Source organism: Juglans microcarpa x Juglans regia, chromosome 6D, assembly GCF_004785595.1.
Source record: "Juglans microcarpa x Juglans regia isolate MS1-56 chromosome 6D, Jm3101_v1.0, whole genome shotgun sequence".
NCBI classification, from domain to species: Eukaryota; Viridiplantae; Streptophyta; class Magnoliopsida; order Fagales; family Juglandaceae; genus Juglans; species Juglans microcarpa x Juglans regia.
This window is the reverse complement of record NC_054604.1, coordinates 1,972,407-1,985,668: the sequence shown is the minus strand read 5'-3', so window position 1 is coordinate 1,985,668 and position 13,262 is coordinate 1,972,407. Positions and strand designations below refer to the sequence as shown.

At 35.9% G+C, this 13,262-nt stretch overlaps 1 protein-coding gene and 1 pseudogene across 5 annotated transcripts; both read right to left on the bottom strand.

Annotated features, from left to right (window-relative positions):
- Positions 1-3,640: 3,640 nt before the first annotated feature.
- Positions 3,641-5,753, bottom strand: LOC121234782 (annotated as a pseudogene).
- Positions 5,754-6,773: 1,020 nt separating this feature from the next.
- On the bottom strand, positions 6,774-10,634 carry LOC121234783 (serine/threonine-protein kinase AFC2-like). Of its 5 annotated transcripts, XM_041130878.1 has the most exons (11): positions 10,452-10,634; positions 9,318-9,513; positions 8,879-9,059; positions 8,726-8,774; positions 8,514-8,628; positions 8,081-8,181; positions 7,725-7,881; positions 7,580-7,644; positions 7,390-7,487; positions 7,201-7,303; positions 6,774-7,076 (listed from the first exon to the last, which is right to left on the bottom strand). In XM_041130878.1, exons 1-11 carry the CDS (start codon positions 10,551-10,553, stop codon positions 6,930-6,932), a joined length of 1,314 nt encoding a protein of 437 aa, XP_040986812.1. In that variant the 5' UTR covers positions 10,554-10,634; the 3' UTR covers positions 6,774-6,929. The 5 variants fall into 5 exon arrangements, with proteins under 5 accessions (XP_040986812.1, XP_040986813.1, XP_040986814.1 ...); XM_041130879.1 differs by lacking the exon at positions 9,318-9,513 and having other exon boundaries at positions 10,452-10,584; XM_041130880.1 differs by lacking the exon at positions 10,452-10,634 and having other exon boundaries at positions 9,262-9,373.
- Positions 10,635-13,262: the final 2,628 nt, after the last annotated feature.

The window sequence follows — 13,262 nt, the reverse complement described above, 5'->3', positions numbered from 1 at the left end:
AAAATACCTCACAGCCTCCTCATGCACCAATTCTGGCGAATCCAACAAAGTACCGTCAGATAATCACATATCCTTCACGCACAAGTTCCTCCATCTCTGCGCAATTACAGCATGGTAAAACTTAGGCTGCGTTTGGATGTTGAGGTGAGTTGAGTTGAGATGATAAAATATTGTTAGAATATTATTTTTTAATATTATTATTATTTTAGAATTTAAAAAATTTGAATTGTTTATTATATTTTGTGTTGGGATTTGAAAAAGTTGTAATGATGAGTTGAGATGATTTTAGTTACCAAACGAAGCCTTAGAGTTCCGGTCCCCCTCAGCCAACCACATCTTCTTCACTTGTTGCGCTAACCTCATATCCCTCCTTTGAACCCACCTGTCAAGCTCCGTTTTATTAAGAATCAACTCATCTTCCAATGCCTCTGAAAAATGGCCTTGCAATTCTCTCTCTAACAGTTCGACTCTCTCCTCCAATTCCCGAATCTTCCCATCGACTTGACCAAAAACCTCCTTATTCCAAGTGCGAAGTTTTTGCTTTAATCTCTTTAGCTTGCCCGCTAGATTATGTAAGCCATTCTCACCAACAATCAACTCCTTCCACGAATTCTCCACCACCTTCAAAAAATTCTCATGCAATATCCACATGTTTTGAAAACAAAAAGGAGCCGGCCCGTACCTCTTGAAACCATATGTCACCTGCGATAAGATCAGCGAGTGATCCGAAGTTCTCCTACTTAACAATCAAGCAGATGCACCACCAAACTTTGAGACAAAATCATTATTAACCAGAGCTCTATCCAATTTCACCCAGCTCCGAGCCATTCATTGCTGACCATTACACCAAGACAATTGTTTCCCTTCCAGATTCCGATCTATAAGACCGCACGTATTAATGCAACAATTAAATCATCAATTGCAGTTCTCGACCTTGGATTACCACCTACACATTCCTCATCCAAACAAATGATATTAAAATCCCTCATCACCACCCACGGAACACTCGTACTTGAGAAACTACTCAAATGGTCCCAAAGCTCCCTACGCTCACACACGAAACACTTTGCATAAATAAAAGAAGCAAGAACCAAACCAAACCACCATTTTCCAAAAACAACCCAGAAAACGATTGGTTAGTAACACCAACAACATCCATATTTATCTCCCTTCCAGCACAACCAAATTTTACCTTCCACCTCCATATTAGAGCAAAACTTAGGAAAGTTAAGACCGAGCACCCACCTTTGAAGTTTCTCCACTACTTGAAAAGGTTCTGAAATTACCAAAACTGACACATCATATTTCCAAACCAATTTCCTCAACCTCCTTCTCGACGTATCCAATCCCCTTATATTCCACACCATAATTTTGTTTATCATAAATTTAATTTTTGAGACTGGGCTTTCACCCTTCTAAACTTTCTCACCATTAATTCTTTCAAACTACGCATCTCCAAATCACACTGCAAATGAGACCCAGGATCCGAACAATAACCTTTCAGATTATCAACCTTAGCTTCATTTTCCTCTTCCAATAAAACCTCAAAGCTATTGCTACATTCTTCTTCTCAACGACTACTACATTCCCTCCCCCCCTGCAACTTGTAACTCCCCCTCAGCTTTTTTTGACTCACTATCCCTCACCACAAACGTATTACACTCCCCCTCCAAATCTGTCATTTCCACCTCCCCCAATTCTACTTTTGGATCTTTACTCCCAGACCCACCCTCGCACGGTTCCTTTTCTTCATCACCACAATTAAGAACGGAATGAAGTTTCCATCCTCCAACACATTTTTTCCTATATCAACAACATCTACGCTCTCCATGCCATCGTCTTTCTTATCAGTCAACATTGGTTGTGTGCCAATATCATACACAAACACACTATTTTTCTGACGTTTATCCTTATGTCCAACCTCCTTCCAAACTTTTTCCTTACCTTGCTTCCCTTCAACCCACGGTCCACTCTTTTTAACAGGCCTAGCCTTAACTCTCTCACCCGACCTGCACACCACCTTCATATGGCCTTGCTGGAAGAATTTGCTACAATGAAAACCCCTTTTCTCATATACCACTTTCTGCCAAACATGAGTCTTTTGCCCTACCACCAAGGGGAAACCAAGGACTAGTTCCTCCTGTAAATCGACTTCTACACAAATTCTCGCCCATGTTGCCCTCGTTCTATACAAAGTAGCATAATCCATACCAAGGAACCTTCCAAACCGAGTCACTAGGATTTGAAGACAATCTAATTGATACAGATGCAATGGCAAACCCAAGAGATAAATCCATTGCGGCACAATGGAGGATTCCTTTTTCACATCAAAATCCATAGTCCAGTTAAATAAACGAAATAGACATCCAGCCACAACTCGTCCCTCCCTCGCCCATGCATGCAAATAATCTTTCTCATTCGCCAAATGTAACAACACATAATAATCATCCATAAAACTAATCATCAGAACCTCGTTAAATCCCCATGTCTTGATGATATGTAGTCGCAACACATCAATCGATGGCCTCGTCGAAAGGAACTTCAACATAAGCGAAAACTTTAGATCTTCTACCACTCGATCCATCTCGTCATCTGAAAAAACAAAACCAATTCCCCATTTATCTATTCTGGCTTCCTTAACGGCATCCAAAATTTGGCCTGAGGCAAAGGTCTTTGAAGGGCTTGCGCAAAAGTCAAAAGTACGTCAATCGCTCCCCATACCATACCCCGCTACAGCTGACTCCCTTTCCATCTTCTCATCCTTTTTTTCACCCCTCAAGATACCAGATCCTTCCAATTGAGATCCAGACAACAGAACCAAATCATTCCCTCCAGCAACAAGGGTCACCAGAAGGCCACCCATCGAGTGCATGGGCCAAAATCCTAGCACACACGAAAAATCACACGAAATCATAGTAAAACAAAAAAAATCGCCCTGACACGTCAGCTTAAGGAAACATATGTTAAAACAAGTACTTATAACTTAAGAGGACTTGTTCTAAAAAACTACACGGTTTATGATGTTGTAAAGTATAGTCATATGTTTATCCCTTTTTACATTTATAACAAATGGTTGGAATATATTTTTTCTCAAAAGATTGGTTTTGGGACATATTGTAACCATCGAGAGCCTTTTCTAACAAAAAAGTATTGTTTTGTCAAAATCGTGATTAGTGGGTCCGTTTGGATAGTGAAAGTGTTTCATCTCATCATTACAACTTTTCCAAATTCTTATACAAAATATAATAAACAATTCAACTTTTTCAAATCTTAAAATAATAATATTAAAAAGTAATATTCTAACAATATTTCATTTAAAATCATCTCATCTGAACTCAGCTCAGCTCACTATCCAAACTGCACCTAAATTTAAAATATCGTCTTCTTTTTTAAAAAAAAATAAAAAAATAAAAACAGGAATAGGTACACATAAAAAAAAAAAGTGATGGAGGCCAAAATCTATATGATTCACACACAAATGGGACATGATGGATTGATAAAGAAGAAATGTAATGTAAGAAAGATAATCTTGGGAAATCGCTCAACCAGGGATAGAGGAGGCAGCCCACTTTTACTAACCATGTATGTCACTCAACACAACCAAGCCATAAACTTGATTGAACAATGAATCAGTCAACTCCAAGAAAGCATGCCTCAGAATTATTTTTTTTTCAATAAATTATTTACCATTATCGCCTTTTTTTCTCATAATATATAGAAAGTACATCATTTTGGCTATATTAAAACTGACATATATAAAATATAACGTGCAACACCCTAATTAATGGCTTAGACAACGCCCAACACTTGAACATACATATTAAGATCAGTTGAGAAACAAAACTAAAAACAAGACAATTTCCAATGCAAACACAATAATTAAAACAAATCTGGAAACTAAAATGATAGCCAACAAAATCAAAACTGCATCATGCTGATGCAGGTACCAAGTCAGCAGGTGAACGACCGCTTCAGCTAGGATCATGATCATCCTCTTGCATAAAGAAGTAATTTTAGGTGATGATCGGATCGAATATGATCTTAATGGATGGATCACAGAGAGTGCAATGTTGGTACCAAATGAAGAGGAACTTTCTTAGACACAGTGACGCCGTAAACTTCTCCCATGTCCAAGTGATCTTTCCCATGTCCAAGTGCCACTGGGCATCCTCCAATCAAACCAACATAAGATGTTGGCAATCACATATTCAACTGAAGCGAGACCGAATGTCAACCCTGGGCATCCCCTTCTCCCACCTCCAAATGGGAGAAATTCAAAGTCTTGGCCTCTGAAATCAATTTGGTTGTCTATGAATCTCTCGGGGAGAAATTCTTCTGCCCTCTCCCATACGGTGGGGTCCCTTTGTATGGCCCATGTGTTGACAAATAGTTTTGTCTTTGGTCGAATATCATAACCTCCTAATTTCACACTTGATGATGTTTCTCGAGGTAGCAACAGAGGAGCTGGTGGATGTAGTCTAAGAGTTTCCTTTAGGACACATTTCAAGTAACACATTTGATGGATGTCATTCTCGTCTATCTTCAACTTGTTGCCCACCACTCTTCTCACATCTTCTTGTGCTCTCTCCATAATGTTTGGATTTTTTATGAGCTCTGCCATTAACCATTCCAAAGTCGTTGGAAGACGTCTCGCTTCCTCCCACAAACATGTCCTGATATTGTTGAAAAAGAAAACTTTACACGTGATTGTGTGTTGGTGTGTGTGGATGTGTCAAAGTGTTTGAGAGAGAGAGATCCGAGAGAGAGAGAGAGAGAGAGAGAGAGAGAGAGCAGTAAGATTGCTTTGAGGTTGTCCTGAGTGAACTCATAGTCAAGCTTGCCTTCCTCTTGAAGTTGCAGAAGAATATCAACAAAGTCTTTCTTATAATTTGGTTGGTCATGATCATGATCGCTTCTCATTTTCTTGTGTTCTTCAACAACTTGATCTAAAAATGGATCAAATTCTCTGACGACGGCTTTCAAACTTGGGATTAGTCCGGTAAGAACATCAATCCATCCTAGAGAAGGGAAAAAATCTCCCACGCAGGATGCTACCAATAGCACAGATACCGCTCTTGCTAGCTCTCTAAACCTGCTCTTACCATCTCTTCCTTCATATTTCTGTCCAAGCGTACATCTAGAGACAATATTGTTCGAGGTTGTAAAGAACATCTCACTTAGATTAACAGAAGTTTGTTTGAGGCACGACTCACGTATCCTATTTGTTAATAAAATAACCTCTTCTTCCCTTACATGTTGGAATGATTGCACTCTTTTAAGGCTTAAAAGTTCGAGGACACAAATTTTCCTTGCTTGTCTCCAATACTCACCATAGGACGTAAACCCTATGTCTGCGAAGCCATACAGTAAGATATTAGCAGCTCTAGTTCTGGGCCGGTTTGAGAAGATGATATCATGTGTCTTCATGACTTCCTTGGCCATATCTGCTGATGACACCACAAGGGACGGAGCATGGCCCAAGTGTAAGAGCATCACGGGGCCATACTTCTTAGAAAGGGCTTGAAAAGAGCGTACCAAGCTGGTGAAGATTGCCTATAATCGGAAGTTTTGGTGGAGACGGAGGTAAATTGGCTTTGCGACTTCTAAATATGCTTTTAAATTCGAACAGAAATGAAAAGATGAAAAAAAGGTATAGGAAGGGACTGACGGGTATCTTTGGTAGCTCTTGCCACGAAGGTAGAAACCATGTTGGCAGAGCCATTTCCACTGAAGTGTTTAGCACTGACAACGCGAACTCTGTATGTGTATATATATATTGTAAAAAGAAGTGATATACTCAATTTCATAAAAGTAAACTTATAAATTAACGTGAGTTTATGTGATACGTTAATCTATTTTATAAAAAAAGTAACTTTGCAATTTGACGTACCATATCAAATCACGTCAGTTTATAAATTTACTTTTATGAAATTCATTTGTAGTTAAATTATCTCTTATTGTAAAATAACTAGCGGCAGAATTACATAATTCAAAGTCTCTTGTTAATTGTGCTTGTGCACATAGGCCATGTAGAAAACAGCCAGCTATATAGGTATCTTCACCTTGACACTTAACATTTAGACATTTAAATCCTAACTTAACCAATCAAAGTTACCTGCTTAAGCATTTAAATATATTATTTCGTAAGCATTTAATCAAGAAAGGGTGAAAGGCGTGCAATTTCTGTCTCCCTAATCTTTTCCTTGGCATCAAGTTAATGAATTTTCTCACTTCTGTTCCGATGCAATTCACTCAACCTAATTTCTTTCAAATCGGCCATTATTTTATAATTCTCAGCATGTCAATACAACTTTTTTCCACGAAAAGATAAAATTGCTCTAAAGTATATACATCAGCAAAGATTTCAAAACGATAGATCCAAATCTGGATTCGATAATGAAGTTTTGGTCGCAAAGAGTTAGAATTTTATCATCTTCCTCTCATTTTATTTATTTTTTAATCATTTTATTATCTTTATCATCATAATCTTTTGTCGCTTACTCCTCAATTGCTGTCTTTTTCTCATACTTCGGAAAACTTGTTTACAATACTAAGAACTGATTCAATGATACTAATTATCGAATAATGTTTTGCATACTACAGTCCTATCTCACTTTCAAGATGATTGAGCAATTACAAATATCATTTCACGGGACCTGCTGCCCACCCCTAATGCAAGATGATTGAGCATAGTACAAATATCATTTCGCTTTAAAAATATATATATATATATATATATATATATATATATATATATTCAATCCTTCATTCAAGCGGGGGGTTCACAAGAAGTTCAAGTATCATGCCTTGTGTGTACACTTGGATACTTGTAATCTCGTTCAACACAACCCTACTTAAAAACGTGGACAGCCGTATTCACCATGTATAACACACCAGGTAGCTAAATACCCCCAATTGTGTCGGCTGCCTTATCTCCTCACATGGTCCCTAGAAAGGAAAGGATGCCTAAGGGCTTGACGAGCTGTTAGCCTATCTGTCGGATCGTATTTAAGCAACCCCTGCAACAGATGAATGAGATCCCCAGCCGAGTGATCAACATGTTGCATTACCAGGTTCTGTAAGAACATAAACGACATGAATACCGCGATTAGTAAACATGACACTAGTGCAATTTGTCAGCAAGATGAAAAACAACACGGTACAATTTTGGGTACGACCATTTAAATAAAGTGTACAAACCTGAAGCCGGGGAAGCTTCATTACAGCTTTAATACTCTCTCTTGAGGTTGCACCATCAGGCCAATCCAATCTTCCTCTTCTAACATACTTGTCTGCACGTCGGCTAAAAGACCAATACCAGGGAAGAACATTAGTCAGTCTATGCTTCTTAAAGATACCGTCACTACAGATGTGTCTCGATATACTTACTCTACTCTTTTCAACATGTGCTGTGGCAATGGACCAAACACCCGCTCCATCATAGCTAGGTGCTCCAAATTCTCATGTGTTTGAAACAAAGCCTCACCCTATATAATGGTAAAAAATACAAGCAAAAACATGATTCTAGTCCTTCATAACCATACCATCCCCCTATCATAAAATAGATTTGTAGATGTACCGTGCAAAGCTCCACTATGATGCAACCAACACTCCATATATCACAAGGATAACTCCAACCAAGTCCTACAAATGAATGGAAACAATTTTTAGCTCATCTGCTGAGACATGGCATTATTGGGAAGAAAAATACAAAAGAAACTTACCAAGAACAACCTCGGGTGCACGATAATGTCGTGTAGAGACAATATAATTCTGATCTTGACGCTCATGGGTTGTGCTGCCAAAATCAATAACCTTGATGGCACTTGACTTGGGCACTCTTTTATAGTAGGATCCATCTTTTGATGATCGAGAATAACTCTGCATATAGCAGGTTAAAAGAATTAAATTCTCAAGAGCAATATATATGTAGAAACAAACAGTAGAAGCAACAAAAGTAGAAAACGAATGCCATATCTAATAGAGCAAATACATATGCCACTGCTGAGGCAAGGCAGGGTAATACCTTTTAAAAACGTCAGGAACAGAGAGAGTAAGTAAAATATTCCTAAAATTATACCTTATAATCCCTGCAATCAGGAACCTTAACATAGTCTGACGAAACTAGAAGTACATTTTCTGGCTTCAAGTCGGTGTGTATAAGCGACAAGTCATGCATAACTGTAAATACGATTAACAGGAACACCATCAGAAAAGAAGGCAGAAGATATACAAGACACAAGATATAGAAAATCAACGAAACAGACATTAAATATAAAAATTCATTCAAGGCAACTATGCCAGTTTTATTGAAAATAATTATTTTAAAGTACCATGTTTTAACATATATAATTAATGAAATAGTAAGGTTTAAGTTAAATGAAAGATCTATTTATATAGCGAAGTAAAAGGAATTAATATATCTTACATGCAGCCCTAACCAAGAGACTAGAGTGAAAAAATTAAGAAAATTGTATGAAAGAAGGTGACTAGCTTCGGAAATTATTACACACATGCTACACATTCCAATAGTTGTCTGCCAATCTCACGGACTAGATCAATGGGAAATGAGCGATAATTGTTTTTCCGTAGAAAATCGTATAAGCTTGATCCAAGCTTCTCAAACACCTGTTAAAACCATTTGAATTCACTGACAAGTCTTAACCCCAAATTATTTGTTATTGGGGAAATTAATCCATCACAAAGTCATCAATCATATACTTACAATACAGATATGGTTACGATAGTCAAACCAGTTCCGTATTTGCACACAACTGCAAGGAATAAACCCATTTAACAATTGCAAAAGCGCTCATGAAAGCTTCTTAACAGTACCATTAAGGGCAGAAAAAGTAATTACATCAAAAAGATTACTCACCGGTTGCCGCCTTTATCGTGTTTACCAAGTTGTTGCAGCATTTCAATTTCTATCATAGCTGCTTCACGATACTTCTTGATTCCACGGACAATTTTAATGGCAACCATTTCTTTCTTTTCTCTATCCCAGCACTCCAAAACCTGACCAAAGGTACCTTCACCCATTTTGCTGTTGATCTTATCTGGAAATATCAATAAACATAAAAGGAAAAACAGAAACATAAGGAAGGAAGGTGAGATTAAATTAAAAACCAATGCAAACCCACAATTGAGAAATCTAAGAGCTCGTTGTAGTAAAATCTTAAGCCATAATGAAGCATCTTATCACAAAAACCACCAGAGCAAAACTCAACAAAAAAGGCAACATTTAGCACTTTTAATTACCTAAACCAAACAAAGAATAAACACACAAGTGGTTAATGATGGTAAAGTGAGATTACAGCGAGAAGTTAAATTTTCTCCAAGCTCAAACATGTAATGCCCATCTTTGTCATCATCTCGCTTTGGGGGAGAACCATGGCGAGCCAATCCCTTATCATATAGAGAAGAACTAGTGGAATGGTCTGAGGATGCACTTGAAGATGCAAAGCTTGTCAGATTTCCAAGCTCTTGTCCACAAAACACTCCTACCTGAGCCTACACACAGCCACCCATTTATACACCACTCAAGAGATCAAATTATATTCCAAACCTCCCGCATTACTTAATGACATTGCCCAAACCTCATAATAGTAAAAATTCCGAAACCAAAAGAATATTAATTGAATGAAGAGACACACCACCACCAAATCATACTGGAGAAAATTGCACACTACAAGCATATTAAAAACGCACATCATTCCTAAGAATGGGCAAACAAACGAAATAACAATATATTTTAACGCCAAAAAAACCATTAAATTTTACCAAAAAATATGAATCAATAAGAACTTCTCTGGAAAAATTAGAATTGGTGGCAAATCTTAAGGTCATTGTCCCTTCAACTATAGAAAGAGGGCACTAAAGAAGTCTATTAGAAAAAAATATATATTTGAAAACCCACCAAACAACCAAACTTGTTGACAAAAAACACCTAACCGCTTCTTCAGCAAAAACACAAAATTGGAGGTTAACTCATCTCATCTCACTTCATCATTACAACTTTTCCAAATTCTAATACAAAATATAATAAACAATTCAACGTTTTTAAATTCTAAAACAATAATAATATTAAAAATAATATTCTAACAATTTTTTATTCAACTTATCTAAAACCATATCAACTCATCTTGAATCCAAACGAGGCTCCAAAAAAATTCGAAGAAAACAAAGAATCGATAATGAAAAAGCCCAATCTGACCAACGAGAGAAGGATAAGCAGAGAAAATTTGAAATCAAAATTTAGAAAATAAGAAAAATTAAACCGGAATACCGAGCAGCAGATCTATCCAAAGAAAGACGAGATTTTGAGATAAAACACAGACAATAGATAATAATGAAACCTGATCAAGATCTACAAAAAAAAGATTCGGCCATCACTGAAAGTAAACTGATCTGAGATATTCAGAGTGGAGGAATTAGGGGAAAGATTATACCTTTGGTGGCTGTGGAAGAACATCCCAGCCCAAACGGGCCCTCTTTGCAGGTCGCCGATCCATGTGCGTGTGAGGAAATTCCATCACGCGCTCCATCTCCATGGTCCAAAAGTAAGAAACCAAGGAGTATTATCAGATAAAGGAGATTGAAGGAGATCGATATCTATCGTCAGAAAAAGCTCGAACCTAACCCTAATTTTAATCTCAGGCGTGAGTCGGTTGTGGACGAATCTGTCCGTCCATGCGTCGACTATCTATTGGTGGGTCTGATCGTTCAGTACCGGAATTTTATACGCCATCTAGTTACTTTTCTTTGACCACAGTTGTGGTTATAATAGATTTGACCATAGTTGAGTCACCTCGTTCTTTTTTTTGTGTTTTATTTTTTTTAATTTATTTCAAACTTGGGATACTTTTTGCAAATGGGACGAAAGTTTTAATTGTTTTTAAGATGGGATAAGATAATATTAATTGAGATAAAAATTAAAAATTAAATAAAATATAATTAAAATATGTTTTTTTAATATTATTTTTTGTATGAAAATATTGAATTGTTTATATTATTTTATATAAATATTTGAAAAAATTGTAATGATAAGTTGAGATAAAATGAGATAAAATGAAAAATTTTTTAAAAGTAAACAAGGCCTTCAGACAAAATTTTTTATAATTTTTATTGTTAAATAATAAATATTATTTAAATACAAAATATTTTTAATTTTTAAATTTTAAATTTTTTATCTAATCATTATAAATTTTATAAATTTCAAAACAAAATACAAAATAAATACAATATTTTCAAACTTCAAAACAAAAATAATATTATACCATTTATCTCTCCTTCCTCAATTCTTTCTCTACCATTTTGCAAAAGGAAAATACTACTCCTATCTATAAAACCTACCAATAAAACTTATCGATTGTGTTATTTTTTAGTTTGATTTTTATTTTACTAAATGATTTTATTTTTTATATTTTTTGAAATGATTAAAGTTTAGAAAAAGGATTGAAAAAAAAGGGAAAAAAATTACTTTTCAGTGAGAATTCTTTGCAATAATCATTTGTGGGTGTAGCATCACCCTTTCCAAGATTCAATAAAAGATCTCAATCAAATCATTTAATTACTATTCAAGTGATCTAGCCCAATCATTGTCAGTAAAACCAATGAGTTTGCTATCAATTTCTTTCCTATACATAATGCCAAGTTTCTTTCTTCTTTGCAAATAACGAATGATTCTTTTTACTGCTATATGATGAAACTTATTGGGCTAATTCATAAACCTCGATAAAAGACTAACAAAATGAACAATATTTGGCCTTGTATTTGTGAGATCAATCAATGAACCAACAAGGCTTTTGTAAGCCTTTGCATTTTCTTTCTCTACTTCATCATTTTGCTGCATTTCTTCATTAGGTGACATAGGTATGGTTACTACTTACATCCTATCATATAAAATTTTTGCAGCAAGTCCTCATGTACTTTTATTGACAAATAAAAGCTTCACCTTTTGTTTGTCTTACTTGAATACCAAGAAAGTATCTCATCAATCCAAAATCAATCATCTCATATTCTTTCATTATAGCTATTTTAAAATTTTCAACCATCTTCATACTTATGCCCATATAGATCAAATCATTAACATATAAGCAAACAACTAGAAAACTTTCCCTGCCTTCATGCTTAACATACATTGATGGCTCATTTTTGCTTTTTGAAATCCCTTTAGTGAAAATAGCTATCAATCTTGTTGTTCCATGCTCTTGAGGCTTGTCTTAGGCCATATAATTCCTTTCAAAGTCAGTACACTTTGTTTTCTTCACCTTTCTTCACATAGCCCTTTGGTTGTTTTACATATACTTTTTCTTTTAATTCACCATTTAAAAATACTGACTTAACATGAAGTTGAAACACTTGCAACTCTAATTGTGCAGCTAAAGCCAAAACAGTTATAATTGCTTCGATGCAAACTACCGGTGCAAAATTTTTATGAAAATCCACTCTAGGTTATTGTGCATATCCTTTTACAACCAAGCATACCTTGTGCTTTTGAATTGAGCCATTTTCATTGAACTTGGTTTTATAGATCCACTTCTGTTGGGCAGATTCACTAAGTCCCAAGTGTGATTTCTTTCAATACTAGCTATTTCCTCATCCATGGACTTTGTCCATGCATTTTCTTTTACAGCATCTTTAAAAGTTTGTGGCTTACAAGCAAAAAATGCAAATTCACAAGATTGGCACACATTTGATAATGAACATACATTTCTTGGAGGACTTATCTGAATCAATTGAATCTGGACTTGTTGAGGATGTGCTTGGAGATCTTGATGGTGTTGTGGCATGTATTGGTGTTTGGAAAAAATCTGGACTTTGTAGAGAACTTGTATTTTCCCAAGTCTTTTTTTTATTTAAGAAGCTCGAAATTTGTGGTCTGTTGGATATTATCTTCCCACTCCCAACTCTCCACTTGGTAAAAAATAAAATCTCTTGAAATTACTTAATGTTTGTATTAGGATTCAAAAGGCGATAACCTTTACATTCATCACTATAGCCAATAAAAATAATTTTTTCGCCCTTTCATCAAACTTCTCTCTTTCTTGAGAGAGAATGTGAGCATATGCAATGCATCCAAACACTTGGAGCTAATCTACCAATGGCTTTTGCTTGTGCCAAGCTTCAAATGGTGTTTTATTATGAACAATCTTTGTTGGAGAGGTATTGAGAATATAAATTGTTATGTTGACATCTTTTGCCCAAAGTTTATTTGGAACTGTTTTCCCTTGAAGCACAAGCCTAGTCATTTCTTCAAC